General features: G+C 40.4%; 1 protein-coding gene across 1 annotated transcript in view; it reads right to left on the bottom strand.

The window, feature by feature from the left end:
- GABBR2 (gamma-aminobutyric acid type B receptor subunit 2) overlaps positions 1-23,419 on the bottom strand; it is a 371,159-nt gene that overhangs the window by 145,622 nt on the left and 202,118 nt on the right. Inside the window, exons 6-7 of the mRNA XM_049784138.1 lie at positions 20,258-20,458; positions 2,054-2,290 (exon numbers count right to left, since the gene is read on the bottom strand). Of these exons, the coding sequence (XP_049640095.1) occupies positions 2,054-2,290; positions 20,258-20,458 (438 nt within the window). The remainder of the gene's footprint in view (positions 1-2,053; positions 2,291-20,257; positions 20,459-23,419) is intronic.

The raw sequence follows: 23,419 nt of genomic DNA, 5'->3' as shown, positions 1-23,419 counted from the left end.
GAATTCATATAATACAAGGTTCAAACAATCCAACCAGAAAATCGAGAATATCTGAATATATTTCTCCAAAAATATAGACAGATGGCTAATTGGCAAATGAAAAACATGCTGATCATTTATTGTTAGGGATATGTACATGAAAACTCAAAGGAGAAGTCATATCATGTCAGTGAGAACAGTGTATAACAGGAGGATTAGTAACTACAAGTACTGATGAGGGTGTGGAGGGAAAAGAATTATATAGATAAGTAGAAATGTAAATGTAAATTAATGTGACTGTTTTAGAAAGTATAGAAGCTCCTCAAAAAATTAGCAGTAAAAGTATGTGATATAGCAATTCCACATCTGAGCATCTATCCAAAGAATATGAAACCATTAACTCAAAGAAATAAAGGAAGCTGGAGTGACAGTATAGCAGGTATAGTGTTTGCCTTGCATGCCAGGTTTGTTCCCAGGTATCCCACATGGTCCCCCGAGCACCACCAGGAATGAATCCTGAGTGCAGAGCCAGGGATAATAACTGTATCCACTGAGTATAGCCCCCAAACAAAAACAAATGAGATAAGCATTTCTTGATGTTAATTACAGCAATAAGAGCTAACTTATTAATAAGAGCCTGAGTTCACTGACAGAGGGCTATCAATATTGTGGTATGTACAAAATATAAACACACTATTCGATCCATAAATAAATCTTTTCCATTTATAGCATCTGCACAGGCCTGACCCATCATACCAAGTATGTGTATGAGAGCACACACACAGAGAAATCAAACTTTTAAGAAAGGGACCCACCAATGAATCAAATATACTTTTCTTTATGTTTCAAGACAAATCATTTCTGTGTATGACTCTTTAAAAAAGTGGACCATCTTACCGATTCAACTTATTTCTACATTGTTTGTTTGTTTGTTTGTTTTTTGTTTTTCGGGCCACACCCGTTTGATGCTCAGGGGTTACTCCTGGCTAAGTGCTCAGAAATTGCCCCTGGCTTGGGGGGGGCCATATGGGACATCAGGGGATTGAACCGAGGTCCTTCCTTGGCTAGCACTTGCAAGGCAGACACCTTACCTCTAGTGCCACCTCTCCAGCCCCAACTTATTTCTAGACAAGTTTTCTATATTTCCTGGAAACAGAGTCAACAAAAAAAATGCTTCACAAGCCATAAATAACCATCACTTATGTCCATTTCTAGAGATTGTGTGATGGAGCAGATAAGAGCTACACTCAGGTTCAAATCCCAGTTCTTCCTTATAATGACCTTAGCATTTGTTTGCTACAAGGATCAGGTCCTTCAACTTTTACCAGGATAATAAAATTTACTCTTTCTAGAAATGGCATGTAGATGCAAGAAGCCCATTCTTGGCAAGTGCAATTGCTGATGTTTGTTGTTTATTATGTGCTTGCAATTGAGTGAACTACAGACACTTGATAGTTTACGTAGATTCAGTCTAATACACAATCAACACCCAATTGTTGACCATCATAGCACTGTTACTTTTCCAAGCTTTTATATAAGACACATATATTGTCCCATTTCTCAGAAGAGAGAAATTTGAGGCACAGGAACAAGTAATTTGCTCAATAGAATTAGCAATTTTTTACTTAGCAATTAGCGAGGGTTAATCTTTCTAACTATCTGACAAAGCAGATAAGATTTCCACTAGGGAATAAAAAAAACTCTAGTGTAGAGAAAGGAACTGAAAAGTGAAAGCCAAGGATCAGAACCTGACTTTGGGTTCAGATCTCCAGCGGGCCTACTAACTCCACCAGCCAGTGAATTCTGCCTACTCTATGTATAGATAAACTCTTGCTTATCTATAAAGTAGGAGAAACATTTTCTTCAATGTACCAAAGACAGTCTCCTTCCCCTGGCACTCATTTCAGTAGCCCTGCAGCCTACGAGAAGTGCTTTCAATGAGAAAACAAGTTAAGAATAAGAGGGTGTGTGACATGGTCCCTCTTTTCCAAACATATCCAAAGAGCACCACAGAGAGCACATCACAAAGAACACCACACAAAGAGCACTCCACAGCCTGGAGGCAGGCACTGACCGTGACCCCAAAGAAGTTGGTCTCATTCATGGCGTTGAGGATGATCTTGCCCAGTGTGTGATCTGTGTAGTTGAAGTCCTGGATCCGTTGGTGCCGGCTGCTGGCATGCAATGTCTCCATGGCCCTCTGCAGTGTCTTGGCGATGACCCAGATGCCATCATAGGCATAGCCATGAAATTTGCTGGGCCCCACACCTGACCGCTTGTTGTTGTACTCTCTTTCATACTGCTGTGGAGTCTGGAAAACAGGGGAGTAGCGACACTAGGTCATCACAGGGAAGAGATGTTGGGAATCACTTACCAATGGCTGCTGGGAACCCAGCATAGTGCTAGTCTCTTTTATGCTGTTTATCTCATTTAATCCTCAGAGCACCCTCAATTAGTGGGAACCATGATTGGCCCATTATACATATAAGAAGACTTATCCAGGGAACTGGATTTGCCCAGTTCTATGCTAGTCACACTCGAGTTAGTGTGTGGCAGGGCAGAAATATGACTACTGTCAGGCAAAGCAGGAATACAGGAATACTGTACTCTATCTAGGGACCCCTAATATCTGTAGGTTCTTGGGCAGTGGAGACTCACTTACCAATCTAACTACTTGATTTATATACAAAACAATGAACTGTTTCACATGTGTATTTTCTATTTCCCTAACATCCCAAATATAACTCCTGAATTATCTGGAAGGCTAAGAATTCTGGACTGTTCAGAGTTGCAAGCTGGGTACAGCAGCATAGAGGATATTGGTCTTACTCTGTGGCCCTTTCTTCCCTCCTCCAGTTCCATTCTACAGTTCAGTCATTCTCAGTCCCTCAATCCACAACTCTCTACTCTCCCAGTCTCAGAAATCCCTCAGCTGCCCAAGATGGGGCATGCTCAAGAGGGCTAATGTAGGCCAGAGGCTCCTCTGGTGCTGAACACAGTTCCAGTCATTTGGAACAGGGAATTAGGGTGTGTGCAGATCCCCATGGGGAGCCTGAGGGAGGCTCTTATACAGGGTCCCATAGGCAGGTCTCATCTGCCCAGGTGAGGGTTATTCTGACTGAGCAGTACTGAACCCCTCCTCTTTCATCTTCTTTAATATAGCAAGGTCTGGGAAGAACTTGGCATTTTTTGAAAATGTATTTTTTCTTTCATTGAGCTGAGTTTCATAGAAGAAGAATTTCATTGGCCATATTAGCATTCTGATTGTAGCCACAAAAGTAATGAAACTGCCTTTTTACTCCAGTCCCTGGGGCTTCCATGTCCAAATGACTGCACCCTCCTATTCCCCCCAGAGGAATCCATTACCCTCAACCCCTCCAAGGGTCTTTTCTCAAATAGCTTCTGATTGGAACAAAAATGCCAATGGAATCTACAGTTAGTCTTTGAAAAGCTCTCCCAGGGATCATCATACATTCAAACTATGAACTCACTGGTTATACCAGGAAGCCCTTAGTGACTGCTGGCCACACAGATCAGCCTCGGGCCCACAGAGATATAGCAAGGACCTCCCGGTTAAGGGCAAACAGCATGCGAATGTGTGATTGAACTGGTTCCACTCTATCTTTGCCGCCTCTCTCATCATCTTGATTTCTGAGGGCATAACTACATTTCGAAAATCACCCTGAGGTGTTTGATCTGCTCTAGCGCGCCAGGAGGGATGGGTCATCCTCTTTCTGGGATCAGAGTCCGTCTCTGGCCCTTGGCTCTTAGTGTTAGCAGCCAGGGTTACTCTAGCCTGGGCCCTCAAACCATGGCCCCTGCAGGTCGTAAATTCTGCCAATCCAACATGATTAATAAATTAACTCCCTCCCTTCTTCCCCCTTTATTTCTTTCTTGTTCCTGTCAAGTGGCTCAGGTTTCATCCCTGTTTACAATTTCTCTCAGAAAAGCATCCAGGTAACTCTTCAGATCCCAGGTTCTTTGGGGGAGACCATCAGTGTCTTCGTTGCCCTTTCCCAGCCTCTCCTTTACCCCATCTAGCATCACTTCTGGCAGAGGGTGATGCAGTCAGCCTCCTCAGCGCCTCCCAGGATGCACATGGATCACAGATGTCTGTTCAGTCCCAGGCTCATTCTCCTTTGAACTTTCTGGTCCTTAAACCGCACTAAGTTTGCTTAGACCTAGGATGGTCATATTAGCTTTGCCTTGGTCAGAGAACAGATTCTGTAGCTCTCTGTGTGGTATTCACACCTTGGAAATATCCACATTCGACACTTCTCAGGGACCATCTCTTTATTCACCACTTTTGTTGTTTCTATCACACTGTTCATGCCCTGGAATGTTCCTGTCTGCTTACTTGTTTCTGTGTTCTGTGTCTCTTACTCCACCTTTGTCTCCTCTTACAACTACAGGCCAGCAAGACACATCTGCATTGATCACTGACATATGGCCAGAATTTCAAACAAGGCATTCAGAGGCCCTTTCTCAGCTGCCCTTTATCTGAAAAAACAAGCAGCCAGAACTCTGTGATCTAGAAGTTTTTTTTTTTTTCATAAATAAAAACAGAATTTTAAGGACTTGAGTTTGAATGCAGCTTGCTGTGTGTTCTAGTCCATGTTCTTTGGCTTCCTGTGACCTACAGTGGGAGTTGCACTTCCACCAAGTTTCTTTTATTTTTTTTTAAGTTTTTGTTTTTGGGACCACACCCGGTGGTGACATTCAGGGGTTACTCCTGGCTATGTACTCAGAAATTGCTTCTGACTTGGGGCACCACATGGGACGCCGGGGGGGGGGGGGAGGGGAGGACAAACCACAGTCTGTCCTAGGTCAGCTGTATACAAGGCAAATGCCCTACCCCTGCACCATCACTCTGGCCCCATCTCCCAAGTTTCTGAGTCTTTTGCAGGGTGGCCTTGAGGGTAAATGAGACAAAGCAAGGGATAAAGAGTACAGCAGGCAGGGTACTTAAACACAGCCAAGCAGTCTCTCTCACCAGCACCCCATATGGTACCTCAAGCTCTACTAGGACTGATTTTGAGTAGAAAGCCAGAAGCAAAACCCTAAGAACACTTGGTGTGAGGGAGAGAGAGAGAAAGATAGAAGGGGGGAGAGAAAGAAAGAGAGAGAGAGAGCTCTCTAGTTGTTGCTGTTATAGGGACAGGTCTGTGGTGTGTGAGTGTGGGCTTATCAGCTTGGCCACATAACATGCCTACTAGCTAGGGTGCCCCATACAAAGTTTTGACATTTAGGTTGCTGCTAATTTCCCCCATAATAGGACTGAGGGGAAAAAATTAGACTCACAATTACATTTTCTGAACAAATGCTGATAATTACTTTTCAGAATAAATTTTTCAGAAGCATAATTGCTGGGGCCAAGAGTATAAAAAAAATGTAAACACTTTTCATGCATAGAAAGGGATAAGTAATTTTTTCCTATGAAAAACTAAAATTCCAAAAAAAAAAAAAACACTAAAATTCCGACTTACTTCTCTGTATCCTTGATAATAACAGGCATCTTAAGTTTTGAGATCATGGTCAGTTTGTTAGGTTAAGGAGAAAGCAAAGGATGCATATTTAAGTTCTTTTAAATTTAACTTGCCTTTTTCTTATTAAAAAATAGTGAAGTTGAGCCAGTGATAGCACAGTGGTAGGGCGTTTGCCTTGCATGTGGCTGACCCAAAACAGACACTGGAGTTCCATATGGTCCCCCAAGCCAGGAGTGATTTCTGAGTGCATAGCCCGAAGTAATCCCTGAGCGTCACTGAGTGTGGCCCCCCTCCCACAAAAAAAATAGTGAAATTGAGCCTTTTAAACGTTGATGGTGCCATTTTATTTTTTATGGGCATATTTACTTTTCTACAGTATGTCACAGAGACAGTCTACCCATTCAATGTTCTGTTTTTAAAGCCTCCTGATTATTTTTCTATTGTTTTTAATTTGGTTATGTTTTCTTTGATTTTTCAAATGTAATTCGAGTCTATTTCTATTTGTTCATTCAACAATAGTCTACTTTAAAAATTACCTGAGTGCACATTTCTCAAAGTAATTGCTGGAAGCATAAAAGGAATGAGGCCCATTTGATTTCTGTTCTCGATGTGCTTTCTTGATTCTAGCTCAGGTATGGAGGAGGGCTGCTTAGGTCTGTCTTTGTCTTTTTTTTTTTTTTTTTTGATTACTCCCGGTGATGCTCAGGGGTTACCCCTGGCTATGCGCTCAGAAATTGCTCCTGGCTTAGGGGACCATGTGGGATGCCAGGGATCAAACCGTGGTCCATTATAGGCTAGCGTGGGCAAGGCAGATGCCTTGTACCACTTGTGCCACTGCTCCTGCCCCTTAGGTCTGTCTTTTGTTCAACCTCAGGATTAGACTCAGTTGATGTTTCCAGTCCTTCCCCCAACACTAGAATATGCTGTCTCTGGGCCATTGTACACATTCTCTAGGACCGTCATCAAACCCAGTGCAGAGCTGATATTACCAGTATATACTCACAGGACGAATTAGTGTAATAGTCTAAAATGTCTTTGATAAAGTGAGCTGGGAATTTGTTGTGTTTGGTAGAGGAAGGAGATACCGGCCCTCACTTGGTAGCTGGTTCTGAGTTCATTGGTCACTCATGGAAAGGCACTGGGGATCAGATATGGTGCCAGGTCAGCCACTTTCAAGACTTCTTCACCCTTGCAATATCTCTGGCTCTAACTGGGAATTTTCTGTGTATGAGAGAAGTGGGGCATCAGAGATCATATTTGTTATTCAGTGGCCTTAGGGTCAATATAAGTATTCATATATATGTACATATACATAAATACATTGACATGTATATGTACATACAAACTGACATGTATATGTACATGCAAACACACATTTTAAACAGGTGCCACTTATAAATACTTATTTTTTTCTCTCTTGTAAAACTGTCATTTATTTGGTGTGAGGTGCAGAGAAAAGATAGAGAACATTAGGAGTATCAGAGGTGACTCATTTTTATGTGGAAAGCAGTTGGTATAAGACCAGGTGTAAGTGAGCCCTGAGAGGTGACCCCGTTATCACTGTATGAGGAATGATTGTTCCCACATTCTAATCCAGACTATCCATCACTCTTGCCAGGTGAAACTGCCAGCTCAGTCTTCCCCGGGCAAAATAGAAACAGCCACAAGAAATTCACAACTGACTGATAAGTAATTGTTGGAGTTTTTCTTTTTTCTTTTTCTTGCATTTATTCTTTTGTTTTTTGGCCACACCCAGAGATACTCAACACTTAATTCCTGGCTCTGCATTCAGTCAGAGATCATTTCTGATATGCTTCGGGAACCATATCAGATATGAGGATTAAACCTATTTCAGCTGCTTGCAAGGCAAACGTTTTATCCACTGTACTATCTCCTCAGCCCTGAGAGCAGAAAGCCTTTTCCCAAGGTAAGGCTGGTATAGAACGCTGATTAATGAGGTCAAGTTTATCATGAGTTAGTTTCTGAGAAACTAACTTATAGTTTGTCCCAGTGACTGACAGGTTGTGCTCCAGCATATTTCTGAAAAGCAGCTGCTGGAATAAAAACATATTTCCCCACAGAAATGCAGTTATAAATAGAGGTTAGGCTCTAAGGCTAGCCCACACAAACTTGTTAACCCAGCATGTGCCTCAACAGTCTGGGCCCATCATTCTAGCAGAACCGAGAGAGGGAGGGAAACATCCCACTTTTTACATCTTCCAGGGGGAAAATGGGGGATTCCTTGTGAGTGATTCTCAGCAACTTTGACCATGGTTCAATGAGAGTACTGAGGATACAGAGCTGCTCAGGTCCTGTGGAGCTAAGGATTATGAGGGACACCCTGACAGTGCATAAAGACTCCAACAGGGGTGCTCATGTCATCAGGTAGTAGCAAAGATGAAACTGAGGTCAGCTATATGCAAGACATATGCCTGAAGCTCACCTGGATTTACAGGCTTGTTTGGAAGATTGTTTCCTATATGCAGAAGTCTGTTAGAAATGTAAATATCACGGTGAAGGGGATGTTGTTATGACTAAAATCCAACTACAATTATATTTGTAATCACGATGTTTAAAGAAATTATAAAAATTAAATTAAATTAAATTAAAATTTAAAAAATTCTTCAAGCTAAAAAAATGTAGATGCCAGGGTCCTGTAATTTGCTTTGCTGTATCTTTGATAGAACCCAGGCATCTCTAGCTTAATAAATCTTTAAAGATTCTAAGAATCTATCAACCATTTGCTGCTGATCTTACAAACTGATGATTGAATCTTTTCAACAGCAACCTCTAGCCCAAGACTTGTCCTGTGTTTGGGAGTTGACCATCACTTGGGGCAAAGCTCTGACACCAGGAATATCTGTGATGACAGGATGAGTCTTTAGGACATGGTGTTAACATCTTGATAGTTCGGGACTATCAAGGTAACAGAATTGTAGAGCTCAATTGTGAAGGAAAGTAAAAACAATTAGCCTAGTCTTTCCATTGGCATTTCTTTTTTTTTTTTGGTTTTTGGGCCACACCCAGTAACGCTCAGGGGTTACTCCTGGCTATGTGCTCAGAAGTTGCTCCTGGCTTGGGGGACCATATGGGACACCGGGGGATCGAACCGCGGTCCGTCCAAGGTTAGCGCAGGCAAGGCAGGCACCTTACCTTTAGCGCCACCGCCCGGCCCCTCCATTGGCATTTCTACTTGAAATATTTGCTGGTAAGTTAGTAGGAGATAGATGAGAAAAGGATGACCGAGGTATTAAGAAAAGTATATATAAGTATTCAGTGTGCCTAGTAATGGAAAAAGAAAAATTTGAATCCAAGGCCAGTAAGCATTCATGATTTCAGTGAAGAATGTTGAAAGACAAAGACCAAAATTGAATACAAACTGAAACAGATCAGTTATGTGTTACAGACACTAAAATCGAGCTGGAACTACCTTGACTGAATTGGGCTGATCTGTTCCTATTCTAACTGCTTTTTTAAAGAGGAAAAACGTTTTCTTTGGCAAAAGATAGCACCATCTGTGGCTTTTACCATTTTTTCATATCTAAATCATTAGCCAACTTTCCCTGGCATGCCATGAAATAGAACCACACGATTTTTTAAAAAGAAAGAAAGGAAGAAGGGAAAGAAAGAAGAAATAGAAGCAATTGAAATAGACTTATTGGTGAATCAAGTCAATATAAATAGGAAGATTTGTGTGTTTATATAAAAGAATTAAAATATAAAGAATATTACCAGAGAATTAGAAGTTATGAATGAACTAGAATAATAAAAGAGAAATTATTAAAATATAAATACAGCTGATATTAAAGAGCTTGGCTATTGGTGAAACAGCAGATTAGTCACAGAAGAAAGTAGGTATGTAAATTGGCAAAAGGTTAGTGGTGACTAGTCAGAAACATAGAAAGTAAAAAAAGGATAAAAAAGAGAAATAAACATAAGGAGATATGCAATATATGTTCAAAATGCATAGCATATGTATAATTGATTTCTTGGAGTGAGTTGGAAGAGACAACTATCAGAAGAAATACTTAAAAGTAATATTATTTTATACTTCCCACAGATAACATATCAGTCAATAAAATCATAATGTCAGTGAGCCCTATGAACTCCAATCAAGAGTAACTTCATATCAGCAAAGCACAGAAAAATAACTAATGACTAAAGACAAATTTCTGTTGCTGTTTTTGCTATTGGTCACAACAGGCTTTGTTTAAGGATTTCATTGGTTCTCTGTTCAGGGATTTCTATTTGCAGTGCTCCAGGGACCATGTCTGGTGTTGGGGATCAGCCACATATAAGGCAAGCACCTTACCCTCATATTATCTTACTGGTCCATAAAAACAAAAATACTAAAGCAACTTGAGAAAAAAAAATCATTACCTCCAAAGAGCAATAATAGGTGTGACATATGAGAATAAAAAGCCAGAAGAGAGATAAATGACATATTTCAGTGTTAAAATAAAAATAAACCAGAGGTCATCTAGAATCCTGCTTTTAGTTATATACCCCTCAATTCAAGAAGATAGAATGAACATTTCAGCCAACCAGAAATGCAGAGTTTTTATTTCCAGAAAACACAAAGTGAAAGGCCAAGAGGAGCTTCTTGCACAAAGAAGATAATCAAACAGAATAGAAATGCAGGAAGAAGTGGAAACTAACCAGAAGTATAAATATGTAAAAAAAAAAATGAAATCAGGGCCAAGAACAAGCAAATCAGAACAAAGCAAAACATCTTAAGACAATCAGAATAAAACTTCCATATGACTCATACTTCTTGGCATCTACCTCTCAAACACAAAACATTCATTAAAAAAGATATATACACACCTATGTTCATTGCAGAGCTAAATGCAATAATCAAGATACAGAAACATCCCAAATGTCCAATGGCAGGCGAATGGCTAAAGAAGCTGTGGTATAGAAATACAATGAATCCTCACTCATCTATGGGTTTCAAGAAAAATAAATGTCATTTTTGCAACAATCCTCAGAGACAAAGAGAGGAGGGCTGGAACTTCCAGCTCACTTCATGAAGCTCACCACAAAGAGTGGTGAGTGCAGTTATAGAAATAACTACACTGAGAACTACCATAACCATGTGAATGAATGAGGGAACTGGAAAGCCTGTCTAGAGTACAGGTGGGGGTGGGATGAGATGGAGGAAGATTTGGGACATTGGTGGTGGGAATGTTGCCCTGGTGAAGGGGGGGGGGGTTCTTTACATGACCGAAACCTAATCACAATCATATTTATAATCAAGATGTTTAAATAAAGATATAAAAAAAGAAATGAATCAATACTATGAGTGCAACCATTGGTCTTGGATTACAAAACTGACTAAGCAGAGTGGGACAGAGGAAGAAATGAAGACTGAATGAGAGGTGACCTAGGGTCAATCTTGGAAGGTCATGGACACTAGTGGCAGTAGGATGCAGTGACTGTATAATGATACCAAGTAATTTAACAACAACATAACCATCATATTTAAATTTCAATGACAGTTAAAAAAAGATGAAGAACTTACAGGTATCAGATCTTATCACAAAGCTTCAAAAATAAAGATTAGGGGTCGAAGCAATAGCACAGTGGTAAGGCATTTGCCTTGCAAGCGGTCAACACAGGACGAATCCTGGTTCAAATCCCAGCATCCCATATGGTCCCCTGAGCCTGCCAGAAGCGACTTCTGAACACAGAGCCAGGAGTAACCCCTGAGCACTGCCGGGTGTGACCCAAAATATAAAATAAAAAAAGATTAGTTAAAGGAAATTAGTCAGTAGAAGGCACCATAAAGTCCAGAGACCTATCCACAACACATATATAGTCATTTAACTTGTGATAAGAATGAAACTGTAGCCTGGGAGAGTGGGAGTAAGAGATAGTGATAGCCCTGAATCAAATAATTATGCTTAAGGAAGTAAAATTAATCTTTATCTTACCTCAGACCGCATGTAAAATCAATTTCACCTGAGTTGTATAGTTAGTAAAAAAAAAACAAAACTCTAAAAGACATGAGTGAGAATATTATAATACTTTTATGAATGTGAGTGAGCACAAACACTTTTAGGGCACAAATATGCTGGTCATAAAAAGATTCACAAACTAAAAAAAAAACTATATTAGGAATTTATACCGAGAAATTTATACCTAAAAACTAAAACTAGATTAGGAATTTATACCTAACAAAATTCAGTCATTTAAGAATGAAAAAGTGGGGCCGGAGAGATAGCATGAAGGTAAGGCATTTGCCTTTCATGCAGAAAAACGGTGGTTTGAATCCCAGCATCCCATATGGTCCCCTCTTCCTTCCAGGAGCGATTTCTGAACATAGATCCAGAAATAACCCCTGAGCACTGCCGGGTGTGACCCAAAAACCAAAAAAAAAAAAAAAAAAAAAGAAAAGAAAAAGAAAAAGTAAGTCACAAGTGTAAGGCATATAAATTTTCAAAGATGTATATTCTAAAAGAAAAAGTACTTCAATAAACCAATAAGAACCTAAAGAAAATTCAACTGGAAAAAAGGAATGAAAGACTTGATCAAACACTTTCTAGGCTATGAAGACCATTGATTATTTTAAAAAATGCCATTAACAATATGACAAGATGTCCAACATCATTAGTCATCGGGGAAATGCAAATGAAAACTAAAATGAGATACCATCACACACCCACTTAGATTGGTTAAAATTAAAAAGTTGATAATACCAAATGTTGGTGAGCATATAATTCAACAAGAATCCTCAGTTAGCTGCTAGTGGGCATGTGAATTGGTACAACCACCTTAAAATACTGTTTGGCAGCGTCTACTAAACTGAGCAGATGCAAATCCCATGACTCAGAAATTCCACTCCTAAGTATGCACTCAATAGCAATTTGCACATACATCCACCAAAGTGGATATAAGCACAGGATACCTAAAAATAAATGTAAAAATATTGTGTAAGAAGTTCAATGAAAAATTATGAAACATTTTAAGAAGAAATAAAGAACTATGTAAATTCAGGCATATTAAAACTAATGGACTGGAAAACTATATTATTATATGTTTTTGGTTTGGGGCCTACTCCTGGTTCTATGGTCAGGTTTACTCCTAACTGTTATAGGAACTATGCCATGCCAAGGGTTGAACCTAGACTTCCTGAATGCAAAGTATATGCCCAGCCTATTGATGTTATCTTTTCAACCAAAAGACCTTATTATTAACATGTAAGTTTTTCAAGCTGTAGAGATAGTATAATAAGTAGGGCACTTGCCTTGATTCAATCCTCAGCATCACCTGGAGTCCCCTAAGCACGACCAAGAGTGATTCCTGAACAGGAGTAAGCTCTGAGCACTTCTTGTAATGGTTCCCAAGTGAAATGAAAAATGTCTGCTTCTCTAAATTGTTTTATAGATTTCTTAAAATTCCAATAAAAACTAGAGTAAGTTTTGTGTGTATGTGTAAATTAATGATCTGTTCCAAAAATGTGTGTAAAAAATGCAAAGACACAAACAAGACAGTCAAAACAGGCTAGTTGAACAACTATGGTAAAGAGAGAGTCTCTATATTCCTAGTTATCATGACTTATTATAAAGCTGGAGTAATTATTGCAAAGGTGCTTTTGGTGACAAACTAAAGAAAAGAAACATTGCAAACAGACAAATATATGAAGTCACTTGATTTATGACGGAGGTGTCATACAGGAGAGAGATGATCAGTTAGAAAAAGAAAAGAAGAAAAGACATCCTGATCCTTACCTCACATGATACACAAAATCCATAGTTGATTTCAATGGAAAGGTAAAACAGTAACACTTCTGGCATTCTGCTCAGCCACATGTTCTTAAACACGCACTCCCTCTCTTTCTCTCCCCTCACATCTAAGTAAGTATTCAATAAAAACTATCTTGTTTCACTAAAAAAAACAAAACAATAACATTTCTAAGAAATGAGAAGAAAGTATCTTCATGACCTTGGAGGAGGCATCATTATAATAAATAATTCACTTAATTAAATACCAACACTATTTCTAAAACTTCTAGGCAGCTGAAGACAGTGGAAGCTGAATATTCACTGTCCAAAATTATACCAAACAGCTTCGTAGCTACAGAAACTCTATGCAAAACCATAATCTCACCAATCACTGAAGACAGAATACAAAATAACTGAGCAAAAGGAGATGAATGAATGACCCTCTACTTTACAATCATGTATACACTCTCTCCACCACACACATATTCATGACCTGGAAAGATTTGTAAGAAATGAGACAGAACAATGAAACTGTGGTAAAGTCAGAAGGTAGAAGTAATTTAAGGTTAAGTTAGAATAGCTTCCAGAAAGACTAATCTACCCTAAATCTGAAGATTCTAAAAACAAACAAACAAACAAACAAAAAACAAAAAAAAAACCCAATTGGGCATATCAGAGAGATCAGTAATATTCCTTAGTACTGGAAAGGAATTTCAAGGTATATCCCAGGAGACAGATAATAAAGTGCACCACAAACATGGTTCATAACAACAACAAAAAAATAACAGAAGTTAAAAAAAGAAACTACTTTTCAGCAGTGAGTATTAAAGTGCAGCAAGCTTTAGGACTGATACCTCCTACCCTTCCTTACTACTCCCTTCCCTTCCTTTCCCTCCCCTGCCCCTTTCCTGCTCTGTCCTATTCTCCCCTCTTTGCCTCCCCTCTTTGCTCTCTTCCCTTCCCCCACCATTTTTTTTTTCTTTTCATGGTAGTTCTAGAGATAATAAACCAGGGCCTCACACAAACAAGGCAAGAGCTATACCCCCAGTCACTACTATTCTTTTTCTTGTCTGGTGGTCCCACTTAATGGAAATAACAATGTTGTGTTTCTTTTTTTTAATCAAAAGTAATCAAAATTTCTATGGGTACTCCTCAGGTCACATGACTTATGTTTGAGCCTTTGATTCCTCTTTCCTCCTTCCTCAAGACTTCTGTGCTGAAGAAGGTAGAGATTGAAACTCGATGAGCATCTACTGCGCGTATGACACTCTTTGAAGAATCTCCTTTACTGACTTTCTTAATCAACTTAAAACGCAATAAAAGACATTTGATTGCTTCAGTATCATTGAAGAGAAATCATTTCAGGCAGGTAAAGGGACTTACCCAATGCCATTCTATCACTACTCTTTTTAGCTGCTTATAAGTGACATCAGAGAGCTTCTTCTTTCCTTCATTTTGTCTATCTGTCCCTCTTCTCTTTTTTCCTGTTGCATTAAATAATTAACGAATGAGCAGGATGATGAAGGAAGCATTAGCTTTATTCATGCCCTATTCACCACATGTGTGTGGCCTATAGCATAACCTTTCAAGCATTTGCTATTCTTAGCCCTGCATCTTAACTCCTTTCAGCCATCTTCCCTTTGGGCTCCATGCTGGCCAAAGACCAGAAGCGCGAGAGAGCCAGCCAAAAGCCCTAATCCCCTCTGGTCCATACCTTATCTACCTTTTCCAAGACCCCTCCCAGGAATGGGCGGGGTCTTGCAGGTAAGGTCAAGTTACCTAGGGAGAAAGGGTGGGGGATAAGGCTTCACCTTTCTTCCTTCTTTCTTCTTTCTCTTTCTCTCTCCTTTATCTCTTTCTTTCTTGCTTCCTTTTCTTTTCGTTCTTTCTTCTTTCTTTCTCTCTCTTCTTCCTTCCTTCCTTCCTTTCTTTTTCTTTCTTTCTTTCTTTCTTTCTTTCTTTCTTTCTTTCTTTCTTTCTTTCTTTCTTTCTTTCTTTCTTTCTATCTTTTCAGTGTAATTAGGGCCATGGATTCATTTTATGTTCTACTTTATTATTCTAACACAAAATTTCCTTTTCTCGTGGCTGCCTTTTTGATCCAAGATGGTTGGCACAACTCTAGCCATCCAATCTAATTTCAGTCAACACAAAGAAAGAAAGAGATGGGCAAGTTCTTCTCTTAAAGGAGTCTTTCTGAAGCCCTTGAAAAAACAGCGACATCTTTTATTAGCAAGACTCTTGGCTGAATCTAGATATATGGGAGATCAGGAAATGAAGATTTCCTCCTAGGTGACAACATAATTCATTAAAACCTAGAGTAAGGTCATGGAGGAAGAAGACTACTCAGGAAGTTGTGATGGTCAATAAACCATTTTCCAGAGGCACCCAGCTGAGACTCGATGGGACCAAGATTACATTAGGCCAGTGTACAATTGTTACGATTCTCAACAACTTCCCATGAACCCAGAATCCTCCCATGAACTTTTGTCAAGCTGTCTCTCTCCCACTGATGTGAATGGTGAAGAGAAAAGGAACAGGAGCTTTTTTTGGGGGGAGGGATGCATACAGCAGTGACAGAGGCAGTTTCACTGGAAAATCTAACTTCCAAAGAGTTTCTACTTGTCCATGACCCTTCCCTTATTTCTCTTGAGAGTCCAGAGCTCCTTACATTCTTTGTAACAGAGATCCAATGAAATGGCCAAGACTTTTACTAGGCTACCTCATTCAGTCTGTGTTTGCTCTAGTTCTTCTGTGTTGATTCAACAGTGAAGGGTGAGCCCAGAAGCTTTTTGCCTGCAAACACAACAAATCTCTTCCAAGTGCTGTTGGCAGTAGGTTGGGTATACCTCTGAGGTTTCCTGTGAGTGCTGTTATTCTTGGTCTCTGTGAATATCTCTAGCAGGTGTCCTAAACCAGTGCTGTCTCTCAGCCTCGAGAGAAGTGTATTCTCCTCAGAGAAGCTGACATGGCAGCCATGATCAATGCCTACAAAGGAACCATGCCTCATGCTCTTGAGTGTGGAAGCTGAGCAGGGAGAAGATGGCTCACATCAAGAGTCCTGAATGAAATGAGGATGGGGAACTGCAAAAGAAAGAAGAGCTGGAGTGTAGCGCTGGAACAAGTGCCTGGATATTCTGGAAGTAGTGCTCTTGGGAACACATAAAAGTCTGCATGAACCCTACCACAGGGAACTCCCATAGCAAGGGGCTGCTGGAGGGACCATGCTTTCCCTTAACAGGAATCATCTGTGCATATGGTGGTGCTAAAGACAGGTGTATGGAAAGGTAGAATACTTATGTCACTCCTACCAGAACTCAGGACTCACCCCAAGCTGATATGCTCTCAGGTTTGGCATTAAAGTCCCATCCCTCAGTTTGCTGCCATGACTTCAATCTCTTATTTACTCAGGGACCTTCACTGTGACATGACCCCAGGAGATCTCTGGCCCAATGCCTCATTTTCAACTGAGGAAACTAAATAAGGGCGGGGGGGGAGGGAGAGAGAGAGGGAGAGAGAGAGGAGAGAGAGAGAGAGAGAGAGAGAGAGAGAGAGAGAGAGAGAGAGAGAGATGAGAGAGAGAGAGAGAGAGAGAGAGAGAGAGCGCTACATGATGTCCTGATTATCAGGGAGTCCCTGAGAATGTCACAGATAGGTCTGTAGATCTCACCCTACCTGCTGACTACGTGCCTATTGCCACACAATTCTACAGGTGAAGTGGCTTCAAGCAGTGGCCTATCAAGGACTGGAGAGATAGCATAGCATGTAGGGCTCTTGCTTTGCATACAGCCCAAACCCAAACTGGTTCCCCATCACCTCATATGGTACCTGGAACCTGCCAGGAGGCATCCCTGAACACACTTTGAAGCCAAAACAAAACTCCAAAAACCAGTGGTCTTTCATCTCACACTGTGAAACAAAGGTATGGGAAAGGAGGATTGCCTCTGGCAATTCCAAGAATCCATCCTTCAACTCCAAGCTTCTAACAGTTGCTAGAAAGGCTGGATATTCCTTGTGTAACAGACATATCACTTCCACCACAATTTGCTGGGCAAATTCCTCTTTGCCTGCTGCTTAGCATGATAGTGGCCAGCCAAGAATCTTAAATTTGTGACATTTATAGGTTCTATGGGTGAGAACTTTTAGGTCAATATAATTCTTTTAGGGGCCATTCTTTTGATCATGATAGCAATCTTTACCCTTTCTGCACCTTAGTTTTTCCCATAGTTAGAGCCCATTAGCAATTTGATTGACAAGAGTTTTGCTTTTCTTACACACCCTGATTCCAGCATCAAGCCAGCAGCCCCCACCATGCTGACTCAGTGCTCAAGATCCAAAATGTAAAAAACTTTCTGGCCTCTCTAGAGCTTTGACCAGAGACTCTTACAGGGTACCTGGAAAAGTTTGGTTGTGCTTAAGACAGAAGAGAATGAAAACACTATCAATGCTGGGTCCTCTTATCTTGAGAACAGAATGTTCAATAGAAGTAAGTGCCCCCAGAGAAGCCAAGCACAGCAAAGAGCTTGGCCAATGTCCACCTGGTGTAGGGCCACACCCTAGGAGAGGCTGGAAGAGGATCCCTCAGGCCAAAACCAAAGATGGGGCCATCAAATCTCAAGGGTTGTGAGACTCATATTTTATCAAAATTGAGCAACCAATATGTCATACTTTAAATCTAATGTTCCAAAAAGAATGTAAAAAATTTCACCAAATATCGAAACATTTCAAGAAGACAAGATTCAATCGCTTCTCAGCCTTTTGGCTAAGATCAAGTGATGTGTAGTATCTTTCAAGAAGACAAGATTCGAGCTCTCTTGGTGGTTAATTTCTTTCATCTTGGTTCTATGGTTCTTGTCTTCACAAATATCTAGTCCATTATATAAAGTTTTGCATTTGAGTTTTAAAAATAAATGGGGCATTAGCACATTAAAAAAAAAGCTGTCATTACTGTGTTTTGGTCCAGGTGCTGGCTATGGGGGAATATGTGAATAACATTTGAAAGAGGTGTGTGAGTGGTATTTAGTTTGGAAAAGTGATATCCCCAGGATTAATCATACAAGGAGACCCATGTGGGCCTCAAGGAGCTGGAGGAAATTAGGTGCAGAGTGACCTCAGCAGCTACCGGAGCAAGGGGTCTGGCCTCAATGCTCTAACTACCTAAAACCCAGAATAATAAATGAATTCTTTCTCTCAACTTCTCTCTTCCCCTGATTCTTGTTGGATGTGAAGGCTATACAGATACTAGATTGACCACCCCCTTCATCACCAGGGTAGACTCTGCTGATCTGGCTGGCCATATGTGCCCCTCCCAAAACTGCACACTCCCCAAATAGAAATGGACCTTTCTTAAGTTGAGAGTATGTAAGGAGTTGTGCTCCCCTGCTAGAACCTCTAAAGAAAGCTCTCAACTCCAAGTCTTCAAAGACAGGAACAGGTCCTCCTGTTGTGCTAGAAGTTGCTCCAAGCAGAGAGACAGATTCTTCTACAGTAGGAAGGCGCATGATGTAGGGGTTTTGGAGTGAAATGAACAGGCTCCAAAAAATACCAAGTGTCTCATTCATGGTACAGCCATATGTGTGCTGTCAGTCTTGCATTAGCACCCACTTTAAAAAAAAAGTATTAAAAAGGAAACCCAGAAATGTGGAGAATCGTGTTATCAACTAAAAAAAAAACTTCCATCAAAAATAAAATCCACAAAATATTATCCCCCCTTCAATACTTTCCAGAAAATGGTTCATAAAAGGGGCTTGGTTGTCCATCTGGGTACTAGCCCTGCTCTTTGGAATGTTCTAGATTCTTCTCGTTGGTGATGCTCTGTCACATAACTGTCCACAGCTCTCATATGTAATCATATTAGTCACTGGTTTTTCTAAATCTGTCTACTTAGATAATTCCCTATCTTCCCACATGGGGCTTTTACTTGAGTTCTGTATTTTCCACAAAATTTATATTATTTTTAGATTAAAATATAGAGTATCCCTGGACCAAGTGCGAACTTCAACATCTTTTAAAAATCACACCTCCTGAAATAAAAAGACTTGTAGTTACTCATCATTCAACATCCCCAAAACTTGTTTTATAGTCATTAATTTTGTTTTATATGAAAATATTCCTCCCTTCCCCACATTTTCCTTTTCACTGTTGTTATTGTTGTTTATGAACTACACTTGATGATTCTCAGGGCTAACTTCTGCTTTGTTCTCAGGAATCACTCTTGCCATATGGGATGCCTGGGATAGAACCTGGGTCAGCCACATGCAAGGCAGTGTACTATGTCTAGGCCCTCTTCCCCACCTTTCTAAACCAGAAAGGTTTTCCATAATCTCTGAGGTGCCAGCAGGATCTAAAGTATTGTTTACAAAATGTGTTTCTAATGGTTTGCCATTTAGAAGAACAAATCAATATACCATTCCTGTAGAGTTGGCTCTGATTGAGATTAAATAACAGATAAAAATAATATACTTTGTCACATCCTTATGAAGCTTATTCTTTAAATGAAACAGTGACAGGGTGGAGAATGAACCATCTGAACTGAGAAGACAGAAAGGAAGGGTGTGTTTTGCTGTACCTCGGGCAGGAAGTGAGAACTAAGGCACTGGGGGAAGCACCACAGTGTTACAGCCAAGGGCTAGGACCTCTCCTGGGTCCTTCACCAGTGACTGGTTGTGCCACATGGCAGGCTCTGCCTCCAGTACTCCTTTGAATCCCATAAGAGAAACAGAATATACAGATATGGGATCACAAAAATGGGTGTGTGCCAGTTTGGCTGGTTGACAGCTCATAGTTCCTCAAGTCACTTGGAGCAGACTTTTTTCTATTCAGGCAGACAGGCCTCTCACTGAGCCTAAGCAGAGGTTTTCTCAGAGAAAAGGTCGGAGAAGGTCCTTGGATAACAGCACAGCAATCAGAGGTGATGCAGAATTCTGGAAGTTATGGCTCAAGGGAGGTCAAGAGACTAGCTGAAGTCACACAGCAAAAACCAGTATTAGAACTCTTGGCTCTCATCATCCTGTCAGATGACCAAAGCAGACAGGCATGTCAGCTGGAAGGGCAGACCAAGGCACTGACCTTTCCTGAGATGGTCTTGATCTGCTTGGAGCTCAGGGGCTCGAAGTCCACACCGATGTAGCCCTCCATGGCCACTAGAAGGTTCTTGCGGAGACACCGGGAGGAGTTGGCTTCCATGTGCACTTGCTCCCACCAGAAAGGCTCGTACCAGCCGGGGATGATCCACTGGTACTTGCTTCCATACACGTCCTCCTCGTAAGCCTGCAACAGAAGGAGTGAGCATGAAGGAGTGGATGCAAATTCTGCTTGAGACTAGGTGCTCTGAGTGTAGAGCCAGAAATAATCGAGTACCGCTGGTGTGGCCAACAAACAAAATAAAATAAACAAACAAAAAAAAGGACTCTGTGCTCAAAAAAGGCATCTGAGGATGCCTCAGCTTATACAGGGGTCTCAAACTCAATTTACCTGGGGGCCGCAGGAGGCAAAGTCGGGGTAATCCTTGAGTGCAAAGTCAATAGTAAGCCTGGAACATTGGGGGGTGTGACCCAAACAACTAAAACAAAACAAAACAAAAATATTCCTCTAGGGCAGAGCCACAAAATGTAGTACAGAGGGCCGCAAACGGCCCGCAGGCTGCGAGTTTGAGACCCCTGCCTCAGCATCTTCTTCCCAGAGGATTTCCTCTTTCTGTGACTCTTTCCTCCTCCTTGTAATCTCCCGACGGATGTAAAATCATTTATGGAAGACACATTTAACAAAATAACATCAAATGTAAGAAAAAGGAAGAGTCTAAATGTAAATTATAATAATATAACTATTAATATAATAATATTGTAAATAATAGGGGCCAGGGTGTTTTCCTTGCACGAGGCCGATCCAGGATGAACCTTGGTTCGATCTCCAGCATCCCATATGGTTCCCTGAGCCAGGAACAATTTCTGAGTGCATAGCCAGGAGTAATCCCTGAGAGTCAAAGGGTGTGGCCCCAAAAAAGCAAAAAAATTTTATAAATAATAAATCTTACAAATATTTATAAATATCATTATTTACAATTAAGTATTATTATAATTAATTATAAACATAAACAATATAACTACATATTAATCTAATATAAATATAAATTAGGGAAAATATAAATTATAATATGCTGGTTGGAAGCCAAAAAAAACAAAGAAAAGAAAAAGAAAAGGAGGTTAAAAGATGCCCTTCAACAGATGAATGGCTAAAGAAACTGTGGTACATATACACAATGGAATATTATGCAGCTGTCAGGAGAGATGAAGTCATAAAATTTTCCTATACATGGATGTACATGGAATCTATTATGCTGAGTGAAATAAGTCAGAGAGAGAAAAACGCAGAATGGTCTCACTCATCTATGGGTTTTAAGAAAAATGAAAGACACCCTTGTAATAATAATTTTCAGACACAAAAGATAAAAGAGCTGGAAGTTCCAGCTCACCTCAGGAAGCTCACCACAAAGAGTGATGAGTTTAGTTAGGGAAATAACTACATCTTGAACTGTCCTAATAATGAGAATGTATGAGGAAAATGGAGAGCCTGTCTAGAGTACAGGCGGGGGTCGGGTGGGGAGGAGGGAGACTTGGGACATTGGTGATGGGAATGTTGCACTGGTGATGGGTGATGTTCTTTACATGACTGAAACCCAAACACAATCATGTATGTAATTAAGGTGTTTAAATAAATTAAAAGAAAAAAAAAGAGAGAGAGATAGTACAGCAAGTAGGACTCTTGACTTGCAGACAGCCTGACTTGGGTGTGATCCACAGAATCCCATATGTTTTCCTGAGCCCTGCCAGGAATGACTGTTGAACACAGGAGCCAGAAGTAATCCCTGAGCACAGCTAGATGTGACCCCAAAACAAAACAAAGCGACAACAAAGTCTCTTGGGGAGGACATTGTCAGATTAGCCAGTCTGGTATCAGGATAACAGCATCCATGCAGCAAACAGATTTCATAAGGCAGTTTTGTGTATATACTAAAATATGAGACAATACTTGAAAACATAACCCAATGGGAGCAATTTTGCAAGTAGCTAACACAATTTAATCTAAGTAAGCAGTTTAGACAAGATGTTATTTGGCAAGCTGAGCAATTTCTCTGGATCTCTACCCAAAACATGATGTAGATAAATCTAAGCCTTAAAAAAATTCCCTGACATTTGTATGACTTACACTGATGTGAATCTCACTCATATTGCTCTGTGAGGTCCTCATTACAAGTTTGAGTTTTCTCATACTAGAGAGGAAGAAACTAAATATCAGAGAGGAAAAGTCAGTTTTCCAAGGTCACACAGCCAGGGAGAAAAGTCAGCCTGGATAATAGAAATGAGGGCCAGGAGGACCAATCAATCCATGGTAGAAAGCTTGTGACAAAAAATCGAGAAGCGATCACCAGAACTATGATAGTTGGAAATAAACACTCTAAACACAAATTGGGTGCTGAAAGGAGATAAAGTGATATGCATAATAGCACTTTAGTAACAATATTGTAAGCCACAGTGTCTAAAAGAAAAAAAAAGAAAGAGAGGGTGGGGGAGGAAGGGGGGCAATGTCATTTAAAATTTTATTTTATAAAACAATTCAGTCCAGAAACTCGAGCTTGTGCAAAGGGGCTGTGCCTGCTTCACAGCTGAAGAAGAGGTCATCATTCCTTTCTAATGTTCCTCTAGGTTTTCATTCTTTTGTTACTTTACTTGGGAGCTACACCTGGTCATGCTCAGAGACTATTTCCAAGCTCCAGGTGTCAAGTGTCAAGCCTAGGTCTCTTGCATGCAAAACATATATTCTATATATAACAGAATGTATAGCTACCTCTATATTACTATTTTTGCCTTTTGATAGATTTTTAACTGATTCACTATGAGATACAGTTACAAAGTTGGTCATGATTGAGTTTCAGTGGTGGTGGGAAATGTACAGCTCCCCTCATCAGTGCATATTTCCCACCACTAATGTCCCCAGTTTCCCTCCCACTCCACCCCCAGCCTACCATTAAGACAACCATTCTTTTTCTTCTCTTTCTTCTTCTTTTAGACACTGTGTTTAGCAATATTTTTTCTAAGGGGTCTCGGGTCTCTTGCATATGACTCTATGGCCTTTCAGCAAGTTGGTCTTGTCCAGAATGATCGTTTCTAACTATTGTCATAGTAGTCTCTTCTTTGTTCTAACTGCACTCCATGCTCTTTGTAGCAAACTTTC

The sequence above is a fragment of the Suncus etruscus genome, chromosome 1, assembly GCF_024139225.1.
Source record: "Suncus etruscus isolate mSunEtr1 chromosome 1, mSunEtr1.pri.cur, whole genome shotgun sequence".
Lineage (NCBI taxonomy): Eukaryota > Metazoa > Chordata > Mammalia > Eulipotyphla > Soricidae > Suncus > Suncus etruscus.
Note: the sequence above shows the minus strand (reverse complement) of the source record. Positions and strands in the feature narration are given on the sequence as shown.